A 21707-nucleotide genomic window follows, 5' to 3' on the forward strand; every position below is an offset into this window, starting at 1 on the left:
TATTCTAAATCCATTTAGTTTCAACATGGGCTCAATAAGAGTTTATAATTTATCATGTTAACACAAGAGATGTTCATTCTCATCTCTATCCTATAAGTCACTACGTACACCAAATCCTGGCCCTTTAGGTTCCTCAGTTAATGATGTCAATCCAGTTTTAGGTTCTGATGCAAATCTCCATTCTTGACCACTCCTGCAATAAAAACAATTTTTTTTCAATATTGTTAAATTTTGTTTAGTTTTGAAATAATGAGAGAAATGGCACTGTAGAATTAAAGGTAGATTGCTAGATAATGTGATTTCCCAAAAATAATAGCTGACAGAAGGTTTGTTTTCCTAAAGGCATATACAAATAATATATAATAAAGAAGGATGAAAAACAATTTGCCAGTGCCTCAATCTCAGTTTCATTTTGAGAGTATTTCACTTACTGAGGACCAGGTTTGGGAATTTTTCCAGCTTTCAGCTCATTGAGAATTCTGTGGGTGTCATCTACTGTTAAATCTTCCTAAAATACAGAGTATAAGTCAGCGATTCACCATACATGCTTTTTTTATTTATTTATTATTTATTTATTATTTATTTTATTACCAGTAAAACAATAATGTTGGAAACAAAATTGTGTAAAATCAGATAAGGGATGGCCAAATCTTGAATCTATAACAAACACTGAAATAATCTTGAAATCTGAGAATGCCATGTAAGGTTATTGTTTGTTTCATGAAACTCAGAAACAAATGATGAACGCCGCTTCATTTGGCCTTTGCATCCAGGCATTCATACAATATATTCTTAATACAGTTTTCACATTTTTGTTTTTGCCTTTGCTTATTTATCTTGGTCGAATCATAGTTATTTTTTGATTGAGGTTTCTAATGAATAAATCAAGTACTCTTGAGTACTAAGATTCTGTGAGGATGTAGAAAAGTTTGGGGATCAAATTTACTGAAACCCGACTGAGAAAGCTAAAAATAGATTCCTTGTTTACTCAATGACTAAAAAAGATAGTGATAATCTTGCCACATTTTCGTTTTAAAAAACTGTTAGCTAAAGAGTGTTTTAAGATATATTTTAAATTAGAAATAATATAATTAAATACACTGTGTATTTAGAAAATTAAAAAAAACATCGTCTTTTTCCCTATTTTGAAAACATAACCATTTTAGATTTGTCTGTTGGTATTTAGCTTTCTTGGTCATGTTCAGCTGCGAAAAGGCACACATAGAGATACCTCCCTTATGGAAATTGTGAGACCTGACAATCTTTATTAAGTGACAGTTTGACCATTAGAATCCCAAATATTGACTTTTGAGACAAACTGGTATTTTCATCATCTCTATTTATGTAAGTATTTGCCGTCCATTAATGGAACATATGTAAAAATAATGAAAATAAGGGAACCTGGTTTTAAATACGTACATAATAATTATCATTGATTTGAATCATAGGTGCGTTAACACAAGCTCCTAAACATTCTACTTCACTCAATGTAAACATACCATCTGAGGTTGTTTCTCCCACTTTTACTCCTGTAATAATCATATTTGGGGTTTAAACAGTACAAAGCCATTTTCAAGGTGTATGTACATGTCAAAATGGAGCCTGTTGGCTGAGTGAAACTAAAATCGAGTCTAGCTACACCAGCTGTTCAACTTTAACTATCCACATCACTTATCAGAATTTAATTCTGACCTTCCATACTATTACAATTAGATTTTGTAGACTTTTAAACCTATTGTTTACCCAAATTTTCCTTGATAGCATCTAATATAACATCAGAACCAACTCCTCCTAACATACATGGTGTTGTGGTGCAGATCTGTACAAAATATTTTCCAACTGGTTCCCTTTAATCATAAATATTTATTTTCAATTGTGAAAAAAATTAATATTTTCTCTATGCTAACTCATAAATTTTACTTGTATTGTTGTATATCATCATTCGTAAGATATTTTCTAATTTGTTTAAGCTTATTCATTTTACTTCACTGTTATAATAAATTGTTTATCAAAATCAAGTTTTTTTGTCAAGATGTACTATAAAATGATTTTGATTTACTAAAGATGAGCAGAGATATTTGTGCACATCAGAAGTTAACATGTTTCAACCATGATCATGAGCAGTCCATTAAAAGTAGAATAACTATCTACATAAAAAATGTAGAAAACCTCTTTACAGTCCTCTTTTAATCTGCCTTAAATAAAGTGGACTGATAGTGTTTATGTTTTTAATCGAACCAGGCATTCAATTAAATTTATAGGCTTAAGCTTACTCAATTCTAATTATATAAATTTTTTACCTATTGAACATGGTATAAAAGGTTGCTACTTCATAGACTCTCATTCTAGGCATCTTTAATATATCTGCCACAGTATGCATTACAGAGATAGGTGTCCATCCTGTTTAAAAATAAAATTACCAACATAAAAGGGTAGAAATCAATTGAATAGACAGGACAAAAAAAGATCTCTAAAGATTTCAGTACATTATATCTAGATGTAAACATGACATTTTGAGTATTTTTGTCAATCATGTTTTTCATTGTAATCATAATTCCCAGAATGTGATTTTAATGAATTTTCATCAGATCCAAAGCTATATATATAAAGAAAATACAAACCATATTGTCTCTGAGCTAAATCTAATAATGGTATAACAGCTGCTTGTTTATGTCCTTCTGGGTAATTTGCCATTATTGCTTCTACTCTCTAAAATTTAGGTAAAAAGCAAACTTCATATCAAGTTTAAATTCATGTTATGCACAAATAAGGGACAAATTATCTAAATTTGTAAAAAAAAAAATTATATGTGGAACCTGAGATTCAAAATTATAAAAATGTAATTTTGACATTACCTTCTGATTTTCAGCAGTAAATTCAAATTTTATATCTGGATTATTCTTGTCAGTGTCCCTGTGCTGAAAAAAAAATATCCTTTCAAAATTAGCAAATTTATTTTTGAAAATTAAAACCTTATCTAAGTTGAATTTCTTTTTTTTAAATTTCTGCTATAAAAGTGCACAAGGAAATTCAAAATGCTTAACATTCATACTTACAACAAATACATGTCCACTTAAACTTGATGACGATTTGTGGATAGCTCTAACTTGTGGCCGCTAAAACATGAAATACAACAATATCAATCAATTAATTTTAGTTTACTTCTGTTGAGTGCCCATAAACTTTATGATAAAGAGCATAATAAGTGGTTAAGTTTGCTCACTTTTATCCACCACCCACATCCAAGATTATAATTAAAAGTACCGTAACAATAAAGATGTTTTAACACGTAACGTAAAAGGTATCTCTCACCAAATTAGTTGACACTGACTCAGTCTGTCAATCATGCAGCCTGGTAGCCTGGTAGCCTAGTAAGAGTGAGACGAAAGTCTGAGTCAGTCAAGTGTCAGAACCAGAGTAGAATTTTTTGGTAAGTTATTATTATGTAACTTCTCACATAATAATTTCATAATCTGACCACCAACCAAATGAATTTAGTTCTATAAGCACTTACAGCAGAAGATATAGCATGCCTGCAAATTGAGCTTAACATTTCTACTTTGCAGCTTACTTTCTAATGATTGTTATTTAACCTCCAGAAACTTCCGGTTTAACAGATTATCTGAGTTATCTCCCTGAAAAGGTAGAAGATATGGCCGCATTCGATTTTCATTCAGGTGAGTGATCAAGTAGACCTTCTAAAATCAGTAAGAAACTGTGTGCAAAATTATTATCATTTTTTCCATGTGTATTTTGGTATCAATTGACCTGATATTGATTATATCAAACACAAATTCATTACCTCCTTATATATAAACTGAAATTATCAAGAACAGAGATCATGAACAACAAAACGAACAGCCCATAGTTACATTGTAAACAACATGGCGGACGAAAGAAAGTAGATTGACTGAAATGGTAATTTGGTTGAATTGCTATTTGATTGACATTAATTATTAATCATTCTCCAAACACAGTGAGCTCAAAATGGTGATTTTTGTCTCACTTTTGTTTCTTTCAGAAGTGCCCCGCCCCACCCCAACCCAATATAACTTATAAGTGGCCAAGGAAAATTGTATATGTGAGCCCCCTTTGTCTTTGACAATTCTGTGGCCTTTACTCAACCACCCTACCGAAGAATTCCTCGAAAAGCCACTGCATATCTATCTGGATATACCAAGTTTGAGGATTATGTACTGTCATACACAATATTAGGCCCTATAATTAAGCCAGATACATAGTCTACAGCTGCTGTGACATCAGGGCTCATTTTATTGATATTATATTTATCATTAAAATATCTTACTATTATGTCTTTGCCTTATTCCAGGTTTTTCTTTTTCATGGATTAATATCATTTTATGAATTAGGCCCATATAAATAGTTTTTGAAAAAAAAAAAAAATGGTAGGAAAGAAGAAAAAGAAATCCCCATCCTCTGGCAAAGAACGCTCATTTTTCACAATTTATGCAAAACTGTTACACACTGATGAGAAGTTTGCTCTGAAGAAAGTTTATGGAGAAATGAAAATAAATGAACTGAAAGGTCTGATAGAATTTACTACAGGACTTCCTGTTCAGTTACAAAGAGTTTTCTTTCTTGATGAAGGTATGTTAATAGATTGTAAGCTAAGGTAAATTATATACTAATTGGCATAATATATTGCATGGTCACAAACATTTTTTTTGAAATTTGAAAATAATAAAACAAGATTGACTTCCTTCTTATTAAGATTGGATGATCCAAGAATGATTTCACAAGGTTTACAAAACTTGATATTATTATATTTGACCAAAGGGGGAATGATTTTTTTTACAGCTTGTGTTATTCAAAGCTGGTGTTAACTTCCTCTTTAAATGTATGTAGGGCCTTAAAAAAGTAACAGGCCTCTCTTGAACAGTTGCATAACGTAATATACAATAATTATAATACAAGAATAATGTTATAACATTACAGGTGATTTACTAGATGATAGTGATATTAAATCAAATGATATTGTACCTGGGTCAACATTACAATTAACAGTCTGGTCACAATGGAGAGAATTAGTTGAAGCAGTTGTTAATGGAGACTCTGAGTGGGTAAGTTATCCCTTGAACACTGAGTGTGAATGAAATAGAAGTCATATACTGGTACTCTAAACTCGCAAGTAATATGACTCAAAGCATTCTATAATAATGTTACCAGACATCACATACTAATGGTCCCTTCACTGTCCGCTTGGGTATATCTAAAGTAAATTATGTACTTTTGAGCAGCTGTTAAAAGGGTTAAATAAAAATACAAAACTTGTCATAAGATAATGCAATAACTCCCATGGAAAATTGAGCCAGTTCAGTAATCTAAGGTCAGGGAGAAAATATTTCTAGTTTTATGAAATATTTTACAGGTGTTTAGGTTAGGAGTTAGTCATCCTTCTGATTACCAAACACCAAATAGTCAATATATGACAGCAAGGGCAAGAAAAGCCTGGATTGATGAACGAGCATTTGTAGCATTATGTATAGCAGCTAATAGAGGTCATGATGATTTAGTTTGTAAACTAGTAGATGCAGGTTAGAGAGTTTGTGTTGATATGCCTAAACTTACGAACGTATTTCACTTAAAGATGGGTTCCCTTATTTTCATTTATGAAAATGAATATGCTAGAGTAGAGGTGTTATAATGACTTGGAAAAATACCAGTTTGTCTCACATGTCCATAATTAATTCATAATTAGCTAAATTAGTTCAGGAATTACTAACAGAATTCGGATGAATGACCGATCAAGAAAGGTCAAAAAGTCTTTTTTGTTTATCCAGACTGTACAAACATGAACATTTATGATTGGTTGAAACTTATGTTATCATAAATATGCAATAAGAACATAATGATATGATTAAGAATACATGATAATTCATTAGAAACACCAATTAATCAAAGAGTTTGCTTAATTTGACACTAAAAAACAAGGAAACCCATCTTTAATTTGATTCAGTATTTGAATCAAAATCAATGATACAGGGACAAAAATGATGATATTGCAATAAATGATTCTTTCATATTATGCATTTATTACTTTGGAAAATTGGTAGAGCCTTATTGTTACTACAGATATTGCCAATTGCCAATAGTGAGTTCTTTTTCATCTACACATAATTGAAGGTTACATTTTTAAAAGTGGCACACAACTTTGAATACCATCTCTCACTCACTTATTATTGCTCAAGTCTTTATCTATTTCAGGTGCCAGTGTTGAGAGAACCACACCTTTAGGAAGAACAGCATTACATTTAGCCGCCTCTAGAGGTCGTGGTCATATTATTGACTTATTGCTTGAAAAGGGTAAGATACATAGCATTTTTGATATGCTAATGTATTATAAAATTTTATAACTCTCCTTATTTTATTTTTCTCCTTCTCTAATATCTCTTCAAAATTTTAAGATAAATAAATATCAATATTAAATACTGCCATTATGTTATATTTTTATCAGGTGCCCAAATAGACGCTGAAGATGATTCCGGACAGACAGCTCTCTCAATCGCAGACAAATTTGGCAATAAAAGTTGTGAAAGACATTTATTTTTGTTCAGATGGCAACAAAGAGCCAAGAATGCATCAGCTCCTCGCAGAGTTCCTAGAATGGCTCATCAATATAATGATTCAAAATATCCAGTGTGGAAAAGTGGACATCAATCTCAACTGTATGTGACAAATATATTACCACCTGGGGAGTTTGAAGGATCAGCATTAAATGCACCACCCAGAAAAACACATCCATCTGTAGCCAGAAAACAGAAAAGAGATGATGAACTACGAGCTATACAGGAGTTAATTGATAGACATGAAGCAGCTAAATTAGAGTGTAGTTCAGATGGTAAGAAAAACTTTGCAAAAAAAATAAATTAAAAGATTTTTCTAGTTTTTATTCTGTGCATCAGGAACAAGTAATTCCTATAACTCCATTCAAAGTAAAGGTCAAGATGCACCATTTTTTTTACCAATCCTGTATAAGTCTCATATCCTTGCTTCCATTCTGTTTTTTTTTATTGTGGGACTTTGCTTCTGCAAAGTCCCAGTTTGTTATCATATTGTCAATTTTCTTTGGGTTTGCATTTTTGGAATCTACTGGCAAAATCTGAAAGAATAGCAGTTTCAAAATTTCAAAATTCGAAAATTTGTCGCAGACATTTTTTTTGCCAAATTTTGCATTTTTTTCATTTTTTTTGCTTTTTGTCTGATTAATCTGAAAAAAATTGAGCAAAGACAGTTTAAGAAAGTAAACAAAATGGTACAGTCAAATTTTCAATTTCACTTCCGGTTTAAACAGGAAATCGATGTTCACTTCCGGTTGAATATCTTCCGGTGTAATTTGTATAGGACAAAAAATTTTATGCTGATAGGTAGACAAAGTTATGACAAAAAAACGAAGAAAAAAAAAATCCGGAACAGACGTGAAACTTTGGCCGCCATTTTCATTTTTCTGAAATGATTCGATTTTTATTCAGACATAATGGCTCATCCAATTTAACTAATTTTGGTGTCAAATGAAAGAAAACATGACATTAGGAAGCCGTTTTTCGATTCTCAATTTTGCTTTTTTGCAACATCCGGTTGAATTTTTTCAAAGTTTGAAGGGTCATATCTCGTGATCTTGAACTTTGATGACCTTGACCTTCATAAGGTCAAAGGTCATTGACCTTAGCTATCAGTTAATACTTTGACATTTTACCTCCGATATGTACTTCCGGTTTTATAGCTGTCCGAAAACAGCCAAATTCGCAACTTTGGACTGCTCTAGCACTTTACCTAATTAACCTAGAGGGTTAATTTTTTCGGATTCTTAATGTGCTTTTCATGCTCTTTTAAGTGATTTATAACAATCGTTTTTTAGAGCAAAATTGAAATTCGTGAATTTTTCAAATTTGAGTTTTTTTTTTACAATATTTCTGTTTCTTTGAGCTTGGTGTGTATATATCTTATGACCTATTTTATGTAGAACATTGAAACTTGGAACACAACAAGTCAATTTGATTTGAATTAACCTATGACAAAAAAGTTGAGGTGGGCGTGGCACATCTGGGTTGAATTACTAATTGTTTACATTTTGGGAAAGGGGTATAACTCGCATAGGATACATTTGTTCAAAAAGGAACTTTGCACACAATTACCTCATTATTTTGGCCAGTTTGTGTTAATAGGTCAATTGTTTCAGCTTTATAGTTCCAAAAAAGGAACGGGTTTTGAAATTTCCATATTTTCAATTTTCTATTTTGACCTTTATTGACTCTTGTTGACTTATATCTTTTGACCTGTATGATGTAGAAGCTTTAAATTTGGAACACAACATAACATTCAGAATATCATTTAACCTATGCAAAAGAAATTGAGGTGGGCGTAGCACATCCGGGTTAAATTACTCATTATTGACAATTTTGGCAAGGGACATAACTCGCAACGTATACATTTGTTCAAAATGGAACTTTGCATACAATTATTTCATCCGTTGAGCCACGTTGTCTTAGAAGTTCGATTGTTTCAGCTTTATAGTTCAAAAAAGGAACAGGTTTTGAAAATTCAAAATTTTCAATTTTTGACCTTGACCTTTTTTGACCCTGATTTTTGTAGGATCAAAGGTCATTCACATTGGCTATCTATTTATACTTTTATATTTGCTGTCCTATCTCAACTTCCGGTTTTATAGCCGTATATATTTAAAAATTTTGATGACTTGTATCTCGTAACCTTGACCTTTGTTGACCGTCTCCCTTTCAATGTCAAATGTCATTGACCTTGGCTATCTTCTGATACTTTCATTTGTGAGGTCTGTCTACTTCCGTTATAACAATCTTCCAAAGAATTCTTCTCAACTTTAGACTGCTCTTGCGCGTGATTTTTTCAGTCTTTTGCATTTTGCTACATTTGCAAAGTCCCACTCTGTGCCACGTGTGGCTCTAGTTTTTAATTATTATTACAGGTCGATTACCTGCTATTCAGGAAACATCATCTAAACGTGTAGCATCAGCTGAGACATTGGAGTATGTATCTTTCTTTAACTGAAATTTTCTAGTATTGGGTGTTTCTTGTACCTACTGATCAATGTCAATTGTATATATAGTAAATTATATGATCATGATCTTTTTATTTTATTTAATCAAATTGTAGTTATGTTATTCACAATGTAAATGAAACCATTTCATGATTTAAGTTTTTTAATTCGATATCATAAATTTGTTTTTTTAATGTTATTTGTGTTATCAGTGAATTGGACAGAAAATCAAGTTATATATTAGGGTAAAATTACAAATTTCATTGTAATCTTATTATTAACTAATGAAGTAATACTACACTGTTATAAACCTGGTTGCACCTTTATTCCAGCACTGTAACAACTAGTCTGCTTTAATAGTAACTGGATATAGTAAATGTTTATGTAATACTAATTGTTTGGTTGTAATCAGTGTATATTTTTCCCACATTGTGCACATTGAAGTTATAAGTCACCAAGGGTCAATTAATTCTAGTAGAATACTCATTTTTGAAATTTTTTTAAAGCCCTTTCAAAGACATGTCATCTAAAATAACAAATTTATTAATTACAAGTTATGATCTGTCAAGAACCAAACGACAATTTTTGTTTGGAAATTATGGGTTTTGAAAACTATACCCTGAAAACTGTTAAATTTCAGAATTGAAATGAGAAAAGCTAGATTACCAAAGAATTTTGATGATTGGTTGTATAAAAGAACTGAAAATGAACGTCAAATGATAGCTGAAAGAAAGAAAGTAAAGGCGAAGAAAAAATTTGAGGAGGAAGAAAAGTAAGCTTTTAAACAGAAAATATTTACACGATTATATCCCTTAAGTTATATAAACTATACATTTAAGACTAATATAACAGTCTATATATGAGGACTTTGTAGCTAGCTAAAGTTTGAGTATTAATTTTGAAATTGCTGAAACATGGTAACTTGACACACAATCTTCAAATGCCATACAGGAAATTTTATGGTAATTATGGAGAACTCCTTGATAAATACAATATATATGCTTCTGGAATTTTGGCTGATTTGTTTTGTTTGGCATAAATTGATCTGGTATCTCATGATTTTGACCAGGGTAGTAGTGGTGGATGTTGCACGCAAAGTAGACCATGTTTACTCTTTTCGTAACACCTGATGGTACTCCTCCTTGGAGGAGTCCATTACTATACTACCTTTACTCCTGATTTTGCCATTCATAAGAAATCATGAGATTTTTGATTGACCAAAATGGCTTGCTTGTACTTATTTTTATAATCATGTTTGATCAATATGAAAAATGATAGAATGATTTTATTGATGCAGATTAATTAATTAATTAATACCATTTACAACAAAGATTCAGACAAAATTACTACAATACCGTTAATTGTACACATACCTGTAAAATACTGAGTCAGATATTAAATTTGTATTTAGGAAAAAAGAAGAATTTGAAAAAGGTAATTCTTACGAGACTTGGTTGAGTCAACGTGAAGACGAAAAGAGGAAGGCTGCTGTATCTGTAGGAAGTAAACATAGTGACAGTAGACTAGTACGAAATAATAGTCAAGGTGCATTACGCCTTTATCTCCAATCATTAGGCAAAAGTAAAAGTGGATTTTGTTATTATGATTGGTTACTGGAGAAGGAAGCTGATTTATTTGACTCTGATAAAAGAAAATCTGCCTTATCATCAGTTAAAACTTAAATGTACAGATTTCTCTTGATATTGATAACATCATTATATATTATGCTGCTGAGAAAACTTGAAAGTATTAGTCAAGATTTTTAACTTATAAAGTGTTAAACTGCTTTTGTATTCTATGAGTTAACTCTGAGAGATATATTTCTGTTTGTTTAATCTGTTTTCCTTTTAATTCCACTGAGTGAAATATTTTTTCTTCAATCTTACTTCCTATTTCATTTTTTAAACTTTCTATTCAGTCAGTGTATCTTTCTGTTTGAATCTTATTTTCACCCATATCTCTCTATTTTGATGTCCACAAAAGCTCTGGAACCTAAATTTCTTAAATGATTAAACTTGGAATGTGTGTATGTACTTATTTACTGTAGATAATTATATTGCAATCACTAGGAACAGAATGACATTTTTTTGTTCTCAAAAAATGAAACTGAAAATGTATGACTTGTGTTTTCTTGCGCTTATTTTACCAACAGCATGATTAAATGTGCCTATAAGGACATGGCTTTTTGTTTATTGATCTTGCTTTTTTGGACCCTCTGTCTATTTGATAAGTACTGTTTTATATTTGAAATCTCATATTATATCTGTGATATATTTATATTGAATATAAGGATGTTATTTTCCTATAACCTTGTGATATGATATGATATATCTCATTTTATATAGTTTATTATATTATTTATTATTGCAGCTATGCTATTAAACATAACTATGATGGAACGTGTATTTTTTTCTCACCTTATCAGAACTATCAATGACAAGTCTTATAGGGATAAAATAAATATTTACAGACATATTTACCAGCTAACAGCGCTCATTTTCAGCTATCTGTATCACTTTTCAGAATGAAAATTAGAACTATGGTTCTGCGATTCAATAAAAACATTCTTTGTACAGATATTACATTATCATGATGTCATTGTAATAATTGGTAGTGAGAATGTAACAATGACTTGAAAATTTGTTCATTGTCTATAAATTGCAAGAGAACTAGTATGTCCAACTATTACATGATATATTAAGCTATGAATAGTTGAAAATGAGATTTATCAGCTTGTAAAGCAAACAACTATATCAACAGAGTATACTAGCTTTCACCAGTTTTGCAAATTTTTAAACCAAGAACCCAAAAATTTTCTTTTGATATGGAATAGACAGCACACATACCGCTTGCTTGTGTGTTTAATAATACTATAAATCTTGTAGAATGTTGTAATCAATATTATGTAATAAAGTTTGGCATTATCCTCAGATACAACCAAGATTGTAGGTTTCTTTCTTTGTTTATTTAGTGACAGTATTTTGCATTAATGATATTTAGGTATCATATAAGTCTGTAGCTTTATACAACCAATAAGTTTGATTAGGAAATATGATAAAAGAATATATATAATCTCCTCCTTCATGATAGCCATGTTCTTTATTACTACTTGAGACTGGTGAATCTGAGAAACCATGCACAGTCACATTTATCCAGGGACATTCAGGATGATCTTCAAGACTTTTTCTAAAAATATTTGTTATATTGAATTAACAGTTGCCTAACAGTAACAGCCAGGCGATTTTTACATTTGTATACATAAAAAATATCATTAACTAATAGAGATTCTGAATTGACAAATCCAGTGGCAGAGCGGCAACAGGTTTTGCATAAGGGTGAGCATGTTCTCTTCTCTAGTATCACCTGCCACATCACTTTTTTTTTAGTGGAGCTCAGTCAATAAAGTCTTCCAACTTGGATCCTACAGCTTTAGGCGGATAGTTATAGAACAACCATAAGAACAACCTTGTCCACAAGACAAGCAAATACATGTATTTACAACAGGACACTAATTGCAATAGATTCATCATAAAAATAAATGTAATTAATCAAACAAACCTGATAATGTGTAGTAAGTATTGTATCTGTGATGAGGTAATGAAACCCTTAAGTTGATAATAACAACTAGTATTTATTATATTATTAGGTTCTGGACACGACAATGTTGATAAATAACTTTCACTGTTTATCTCCTGGCTAAAAATGGATACTTACTTATTACTACACATAAAAATATTATAAATTTTACATTGTTTTATGTTATAAAAACCAACTAACAGTAGAACAGTAGAGTATTAATATTTGCTTATGCATATTTGTTTTTTATTCCTCTCATTGGTCCAAGATGAATGTCCATTCAAATGATTTTCGACATTTCTTTATGCTGAAACAGCCACTTCTTTGAATCAATGACCTATGATAGAGTTCTTTCAATTTTAGAAAACAAATATTTTTCTACTTCGATAACGTCTACTTACAGATCAATATCACAAGCAACACATCCCAACCATTCAAATATTTCTTCATAGTTATTATTGCTAGTATCAAGCTGGCTAGATTCTATGCAGGGTATGGTTTGATTTTTTGTTTGACGATATACTATTTCTAGATTTGAACATACCACTTCTAATCCTTTCTTCTCAAAATATACTTTCAAAGATGTCGAACATATATTTTCATCTGTGAAAGAAATAATAAAACATTGACATTATAACCTTAATATGGTACCTTTCAGGTAAAATCCATCATTTTACATAATAGACATAATAGACCAAGGTAGTCACAGTTGATTAGATCATATTTTCTGGACATGTCAAGTCAAACACATTTCTTTCGATTAAGGATATGTAGCAATGCTTAATCTTGCTAAATTTCAAATATATGAAAATCAGGCAATAACTCAGAAACAAAATATATATTACTTACCTGGTGGTTCCCAATTGACAAGAAGATTGAACACCAAGTCTGGTTGGTTTCTGAAACAAGTTCTTACTCTCTCATAGTAATTTTTGCCAGGAATAAAACTAGAAGTGTTTGTATCCACCTCTACCACTGAAATTGTACAAAATATTACTTGAAATGTTAAAATCTGCCTGTAGACAACAGACAACTCTAAAAGTTTATTCCATCCTTTGCCTGCAATTGATATGACAATGACAACTGAAGAGTAATTTCAGACATGTTTTGTTGATATTTTGATAAGATTTAAAAATAATAACTACCATATTTGGTCTGTTTATTTTTATAGTATTGAGATTTTGATCCCTCCAATCCTAAACTAATATATGTATCTTTATTTACATGTAATATCAGTTTACCTGAATTAAAAGAAGTTAAAAATATTTTCTTTTTGATAATATCAATAATGTGACAATTTTTGGTTAGGTTTCTTTAATTTGTTTCTATTTATCAGCCTTTTATTGCTGGAACTCAAAATTATGATCATGTCACAGATTCAAAAAACTAATAACTGAGCTATCTATGGTTATTGAATTTGGTCAAATACCAATCAAACAAACTACATATATAAGAAAAAAAAGGACAGCTACTAAAGGTCTCAACATTAGAGGCCCACTTCTGTTCATGAAAAATATCAAGATTAAATTGTAGATTGGTAGATTTACCTGTAGGTAAAAATGATATACAATTATCTGTATCTATAAATCTTCCAGTTGATAAAACTTGTAATTTACCTATAAAACATTTTGAACAACACTTTAAGGATTGAATAAGACAGATTTAAGACGGCTTTTTACTTCCCTTGATTTTTGCCATCTTTAATTTTAATTAGTTTTAAAACTTCTTTTCACATGAATTTGACATTCAATCTAATAACTAGAAATATGTATATATAATACTTGATATTTTTGATACAAATTGACTCTCATATTGTTAAGTTATATATAAGTCAGTTTTACCATTTCTTGAAAATGCACCCAAAAATTCTTCTTCGATTAACATAGAAACAGGAACATTTTTTACTTCATAACTTAAATCATCCACTATATTTTTAATCCATTCTACAGGAGGTTTAGATATACCAGGACATATCACCGAAATCTACAATTAAAAAAAGTACAAAATATTCAATGAAGTATTTATTTCACATTTTACGTTTCATTCATGTTCTTCTATTAACATTTCTTGTAGACATAATACAATATAAGCTTAGTTTTCTTCAAAATGCAGTAAGTATTCTATATATTAATATATAGTATTAAATGATATTGTGTTCTAGCATGCAGAATGTAGCTTACAAATATAAGAGAATGTGATATTTTATGCAATCAGAGTTCAAACATCCACATAAAAACTATAATAGTTATACATGTATGGACAATAAACAAAATTGTTTCAGAACAAGTTTTTATTTGAATATGAATATTTTGTATGGTCTCCTTATGCCTTTGTCACAGCCTGCATTCCTAAGGGGTATGATTTCATGCATATCCCAAATGATAAGTTTACATGAATAAATCATCAAGTTGTCTTTCGTCAAATTTTTGTTAGTGGACGAGTTCACTAACATAAATTTGTTGATAAGTTGACATGAAAACGATTTGACTGGTAATCTTTTAAAAGTCTAACTTCAGAATAAAAAGCCATATGATCAGTATACTTTTCGCTCCCATTCATGATGTGCAAATTACCGCTAACCTTGTCATAAGGCTATCAGTGTCATATATGAAGAGAGTCTTCTCACTAGGTGCCATCTTGTTACTCTCTAAGTTTCAAGATGGTTGTCAATCAATGGAAATTTCTTTCACATTTTCAGGATCTTCAGGCATTTTATATACAATGTTAAAAACATTTGTAAGAATATATGTAAGATGGTCAGTCTTTCTGATGGTTTGCCACCCGTCCGTCGGTCTATCCATCAGTCTGTCCTTTTGACAACCCCTCTGCTTGTTCACATTTGTTCGTAAACACCGTAAAGGATAAAATTTGATATGTCCATGCATACACATGAAATGTAGACGTTTTGGATAAAACTTGGTATATAAATAAACCTAAAATTGAACTAAATTTTGATCTAAGCACTTTTGGAAAATTAACCCGAATGGTATTAACCCCCCCTTATCTCATAAATTGAATAAGCCATATCCTGGATTCTGCAGAGTTTTTTAAATGGAAAGAGAGGTAAAATTTATCCAAGCTCAAGTTTAGCTCAAGGTTCCGTGAAAACGGAAATGAGTACCAAATGCGTAACACAACGAGTCAGCACATTTTATTGAATATCATAATGAAGGGGTGAAAGTTATATAACATGCAATTCATTACTTCAGATTCAAAATCATTGCAACAGATTAGCTGCCCAGTTTACTATCCATATCAAAAATTAAGTCAATAGTTTGGTTGCATCGTCCTACTTTTCTGCACCATGTGGACTAATGAAGACGGGCAACGCCATGCAGAGTGTAATGAAGGAAATTTTGCCAGGACAGCGGCATAAGCCTGCTCTTTTTCGATTTTCAATTGTCGAGGGATCTTTAACGTGCACAGCCTGTAGCGCACGGGGCCTCGGATTATTGTCCCGAACAACTAGACGCTTTTTCCATGTCCGTCCCACTTACCTGCATCACTGACAGGGGGAAACCGGGATTAATATTGTGAGCGATAAAATCTTACTGAATTATTAAAAGTTTGATCTCGCACTGTCTGTATATTTTCATTTTCCTTGTCGAATCTGGAAATCTCAAAATTTAATTTTCCTCCAGGGGAATGGAAGTTTATGGAGGCTGACATCTTGGATTAATAAAATTTTGGATAGATTTAGAAACGAAATAATCATTAGAAAATATTTCATTCTCCTCTTCTGTTCTCCTGTTCTCATTTGCAATTAGTTCAATAGATCATAGAAATGTATACTATACAGTTCGATGCATAGAGCTACTTACTTTTGAAAATTTGAAAAGGTTTAGAGTTTTATTGAAACATGAAATTGCGTATTCTAATATTGTTTCGTACATTTTCTTAAAGAAAACAATGAAATACTGTAGTAAGTATGCATTGACAACCAAATTGTCAATGCACATAACTAAATAAATGTCAAAGACCTCTGAGGAGTATGGTGTCTGTGTGCTTCCTAACAGACAGTGTGTTGTCTTAATCAGGTTTGAGCTATATTAGGCTTATAGGATGTTAGCCTAGCTGAACAAAATAATACCAAAATTATTATCGCACTAAAATAGTATCAGTCAGTGAATTTATTAGTGGACAGCGGTAGGTCTAGATGACCCCTAACCTCTCCATGTGAATGGAATATCATCATTAAATTCAATGCTTACCAATTCTTGAATTATGTAGTTCTGATAATTTAGAATGACTCTGAGTTGAAATTAGTATTACAGTGGTGTAACCTATTTTCGTGGATATAAGGTTTCAACAACGAATTTCGTCAAATTTAAAAGAACAAATTTTTTTTTTTTTTATGTCTTAGATGTTTCCTCAGATATTCTACAAAATAATTAAGATTGGTTTATTTCGATTTTCTTTATGAATCCTTCACTTTGACCCATATTTCATGAGCAACCAACTCAGCAACGGAGGCAGAATGCGTCACCTATTTTCGTGTACAATGTTTGATCTATAAATAAGTCTAGAAAAACACGTTGTATGGATACCGGGTGGTATAATTAATTTCCCTTAGTATTTATCTTTAATATCAAGTCATTATAACTAGACAATTCCTTCAAAGAACCACGATTTAAAAAAAAAAATAGTGACTGACAAAATAAGATATGTAGCGTGATTTATTGCTAAAAGTCATTGAAACAACATAAGAATATGGTCCACTTTGTGTTCCATAGAAATTTTCTGCTGACACGGAATCCGCTAGTTGATCACGTGACTTCATTCGTTGGACTACATTCTACCAGACGACACTTGGAATTCCGATTACCACTTGGGATTATAAGGAAATTCGGCCGATAAAAAATGGTGACGTTTGGTAATAACTGAAATCCGGCATTTTGTATTTGTCAAAGTATACATTAATACATTTTACCTTGCTTGAAACTACTGGATTCATTCTACTAGCTGACATTGTAGAGATAACACATGTTTATCAAAACAAGCAAATGCAGAGGTCACGCGAGGCCGCACATGTAAATTATTAATCATTTCCGGAAATCCGGGAATAATAGGCTTCCACGAAATTAGGTTACTTGAGTGTATATAAGCTCATAGGGCTAGAGAAAAATTTTCATATATCGGTAATTCAAGTAACGCTGCAAACGAATTGTTTTAACCTCGTCAGGTTATGCTGATTTGGAACGCTGATGTAATATACATGTAGTAATACAATAAGTTAAATTTTTACAGGAAATGAAAGAGACAAATTTAACAAACAGAGTAGAAATTATTGATGTTACACCAAAAGAATCTGAAATAAGTACTGAAGTGAAAAATCATATTGTGTGTGACATTGAAGGCTGCAATAAAACATTCACTAGTGGTGGATCATATCTCTTTCATAAAAATAAATCACACCCTGAACCAAAACAGGTTAGTCAAATGAAAATTAATTAATAGACTAAAGATGGTTATGTAATAAACCCATCAGGTATGTGGGATCAGATATACTGAAAGAGTATGTTATACCTTGCTAGTTCAAAAAAAAAAGTATAAGCCTGTTTTATTACAATATTTTTAGTTCATTGTTCACTTCACCAAAGTTTCTTATTTACATGGAAATGATGTGATAAAGCACTTTTCGCGATTAATGACTTCATCAAACAAAGGATTCACAGACGTCTGATTGAATATTGGAATTGTTCAAATTGATGCCATCAGTGTCCCTGATACAAATAAAAAACCTTCTTTACAATCCCTTTAAGTTTAATGTATATAGCCTTACATTGCTTGTGAATGAGGAAAAGGATTTACGGGCATAAGCTTATACTTCTATGATATTCTAATTAATACTAAGTGAAATTCTTCCAACATCCTTATTCTATTTTAGTCTACTGTTCCTGTTAAACCTGTTAAAAACTCTAATGTTGTTTACAGATATCGATACTTTTGTCCTCTTGTTGACTGTCGCCACCATTCAACTAAACATTTTACTAAGTTAAAATACTTAAAACAGGTAAGGTATGTTATTCATATATATTAAACTGGATTGTTATTGCCCTTAACCTTCTAATCATATAAAACAGACTTATTATTTACATTTCCATTTTTACACCTGGTACCCTGATGATGGACTTTTTGTTTCAACAACAGTAGGACATTTTTCAATTCCAATTAGTTTTGACCTTGAAAAATGAAATGAAATGGAGTATTAAGTCCTACTTCTCTTCAGAGTTATTGCCCTTGAGACATTGTTCATTTGATGATAATTTTATGAACTGTTTCAGGTTTTTGCTTTGACTTTGATTTTAAGATTATTTGAAAATACATTATTAAGCCACCAAATATTTTGTTATCATTTCTGATAGCTGGTAGTGGGCGTATGTTACCTTGTCTGGCAAGCTATCTTTCGATTTCCGACTGTCAAGGGATCTTTAGTTCGTAGCACACAGGGACTCAGTTTTTGTCCCATGTAAATGAGTAGCTTAACTATTCCAAAGTGCATCACTGATGGGGGTTGATGAATATGAAAGTATATATCAGTCTATGCCCGATTTTAACCCCTGACCTTCAATGTAACAAGCAAGCACAATACTAACTGAACAGCTGCAACCTTCTCAAATTTATTTCAAGGTGGATAAGATCATTAAGAAATGTTATCAGTTATGTGAATTTCTTCTTTTTCATTAGCATTATGGTAAAGTTCATGGTGATAAGAAGTATAAGTGTAGCATGTGCCAGAAAGGCTTTGCATTTGAAAGAGATTTAAACAGACACAAAGAAACATGTGGTCAAGTATTTGAATGTGTTAGTTGTAAATGTCCATATACTACCCCTGAGGCTGTATTAACACATTGCAGAAGACATGGCCACGAACCACCATCTTCAGCTAAATCTTCAAGGAGAGGAAATAAACACCTGGAGAAGAGCAGGTGAGAAATTGCTCTAACCTATAGTCATAGACTTCCACCAAATATCTCAAAGCTGTGGTTATTTTTATAAATTTTGTCAAAATTACCACAATACTCAAACAATTTTGCTGCTTTCTTAAATTTTATAGAAGAACAAAGAACATTCTTCTAGTTGAATGTAGAACCATATATACCATTTTGAGTTGGTGAAAGTGCTAATGAGCACCTTGTAAATCCGAGTTAAATTTCAATTATATTAATTCTACCCTAAAACAAAATAGACTGTTTTTATAAGGAGATGGAAATATCCCTGGATGTACATCAGTATCTCTATCTAATATGAAACATTGTTTTCATTATTCATTTTCTGTTGTAGAATCAAAGAGAACAGCTCATCACCAGTACCGATGAATCCATGTTTAATTGTGATAAATCAATCTAGTCAACCTGTTGTTACTCCATCACCATCACCTCAACATCCTAGAATATTACCTAAACCAACCTATTCTTCAGCAACTATAGTCCGCGGTTTACCGTCAGCTACCAATAATTTACAGTCTTTATGTATAGGTCTACCACAAGTTGGAATTTCTGCAAAATCATCCAAGTTAATCAATGATCAAGATCAAGCAAACAGAATTAATAAGGATGATTTAACCAGAGATCAAAGTCCAGTATGTTCTGTAGCAGAAATTCAAACTGATATTTATGGTATTGAAACATTGACCTCTTTAAACTCTGTGTCATTAGCTTCTACAGGAACACAGGCTGATCCTCCTCAAAAACTTTCTTCCACTGGTATGCAAACATCAATGTCTTTTTTACCGAAAAAGACAACTTGTAGTATTGCTGGTACTCAAACATCAACAGAGAATATTCTAGATAGAGCAATTAAAACTGCTAAAATTCCAACATCAACTCAGATACGTAAAGCATTTAAAAAGAAAACATGTGAAGTTCAAACCAACACCACATTTTGTAATAAAAGACGAAAACGTAAAATTTGGAAAAAGATGTCTCATGTAGGTTGTGGTCCAGATCCTGTTATATCAGAATTAGTTTTAGACATTAATAATTCCACACAAACAAATCTATCATTCTTTCATCAGCAGACAAATTTATTACAAAATATTGAAACTCAAACACCTTATCAGTCTATACCATCTAGCTCACGTTACTTGGAACTTTTACCTGACTATCATGTACCTTGCAAAAAACGTCTCCTTGAACAAAATCTAGATTTATTGGCAGATGCAACATTGACCAATTTTATGCCCATGAATAACACCACTATGACCCCAAGAAGACCTACTTTGGGAGATCCATCATTAGGATCAACATTTTCTACATCAATGGATTCTGAATCTCAAACAGTAACATCAGCCTCTGATTTAGACCATTTACTTCAGTCAGATACTCAAAATAACCCTCTTTCCACGGTCATTGATATTCAAACACAAACAGTTGAGGAAGAACTACTGAACTTCTTAATGAATAATATGGAAACTCAAACCACTGATGATCTCTTTCCTGAAGTCGGATTATCAGATATTGAAACTCAGACTCTGGCAACAGGTCTTACTTATCCAGGCGAGATAAATGTTGGAAATCGACCACAGAGTGATAGGATGATGTCAAGTACTTCGACTGGATCTGATCGAGTGCTTCTATTTGAACCATTGGTTACAACTGAGACACAAACAAACGTAAACCAACATGACTTGACTGATATGGAGACTCAAACTACATTTAATACAATAGATTTCTTTACGAATTTAACTGATTCCCATACCCAAACTACACTCTTTATGTAGTGATTACTATGAAGTATTGTGTTGATCCTCTGATGTGAAATTCGGCTGTATCTTTATTGTGATTTATTTATTATATATTTCTTTATTGTTAATTAAATTACTCTAATTCCTTATATAGCCATGTTTGCTTATCTATATTGAGTAAAGAAACAATTGGGTATATCATCCACCAAATGACGGTGTTCACGTCGTCATCAGCATAACATAATTTTTTACACTATATTTTGTTGTTGTTTAGCATTAAGAGACCCTTACGTCGGATTTTAATTGCAAAACTGAGAAAAACAAAGATGAAATTGAGATCTCTATTATCTGTTAATGTACACTGTGCGACTAAGGAGGTTGACCAGATCTCTTTCAACGAACGTTTTTGGCATT

General features: G+C 31.6%; 4 protein-coding genes across 4 annotated transcripts; 2 read left to right on the forward strand and 2 right to left on the reverse strand.

Moving 5' to 3' along the window:
* Positions 1–3596, reverse strand: LOTGIDRAFT_211364 (hypothetical protein). The gene is made up of 9 exons (XM_009068282.1): positions 3515–3596; positions 3057–3116; positions 2856–2918; positions 2622–2709; positions 2301–2400; positions 1744–1847; positions 1420–1529; positions 432–508; positions 1–193 (listed from the first exon to the last, which is right to left on the reverse strand). Exons 1-9 carry the CDS (start codon positions 3551–3553, stop codon positions 91–93), a joined length of 744 nt encoding a protein of 247 aa, XP_009066530.1. The 5' UTR covers positions 3554–3596; the 3' UTR covers positions 1–90.
* An 834-nt stretch (positions 3597–4430) lies between these two features.
* On the forward strand, positions 4431–6771 carry LOTGIDRAFT_73337 (hypothetical protein; the record flags this gene model as incomplete). The annotated part of the gene is made up of 5 exons (XM_009068152.1): positions 4431–4608; positions 4957–5081; positions 5390–5555; positions 6226–6324; positions 6476–6771. Coding segments are annotated over 5 exons (864 nt in total), but the record flags the coding sequence as incomplete, so codon positions are not given.
* Positions 6772–12027: 5256 nt separating this feature from the next.
* On the reverse strand, positions 12028–15243 carry LOTGIDRAFT_229773 (hypothetical protein; the record flags this gene model as incomplete). Its single annotated transcript, XM_009068283.1, has 8 exons — positions 12028–12217; positions 12590–12727; positions 13009–13210; positions 13457–13582; positions 13753–13848; positions 14155–14223; positions 14449–14590; positions 15181–15243. The coding sequence occupies 8 exons, from the start codon at positions 15241–15243 to the stop codon at positions 12028–12030; spliced, it is 1026 nt and encodes a 341-aa protein (XP_009066531.1).
* A 1273-nt stretch (positions 15244–16516) lies between these two features.
* On the forward strand, positions 16517–21442 carry LOTGIDRAFT_229774 (hypothetical protein). Its single transcript, XM_009068284.1, has 5 exons — positions 16517–16644; positions 17855–18037; positions 18495–18620; positions 19295–19536; positions 19892–21442. Exons 2-5 carry the CDS (start codon positions 17858–17860, stop codon positions 21327–21329), a joined length of 1986 nt encoding a protein of 661 aa, XP_009066532.1. The 5' UTR covers positions 16517–16644; positions 17855–17857; the 3' UTR covers positions 21330–21442.
* Positions 21443–21707: the final 265 nt, after the last annotated feature.

Source organism: Lottia gigantea (genome assembly GCF_000327385.1).
Source record: "Lottia gigantea unplaced genomic scaffold LOTGIsca_9, whole genome shotgun sequence".
Taxonomy (NCBI): Eukaryota; Metazoa; Mollusca; class Gastropoda; family Lottiidae; genus Lottia; species Lottia gigantea.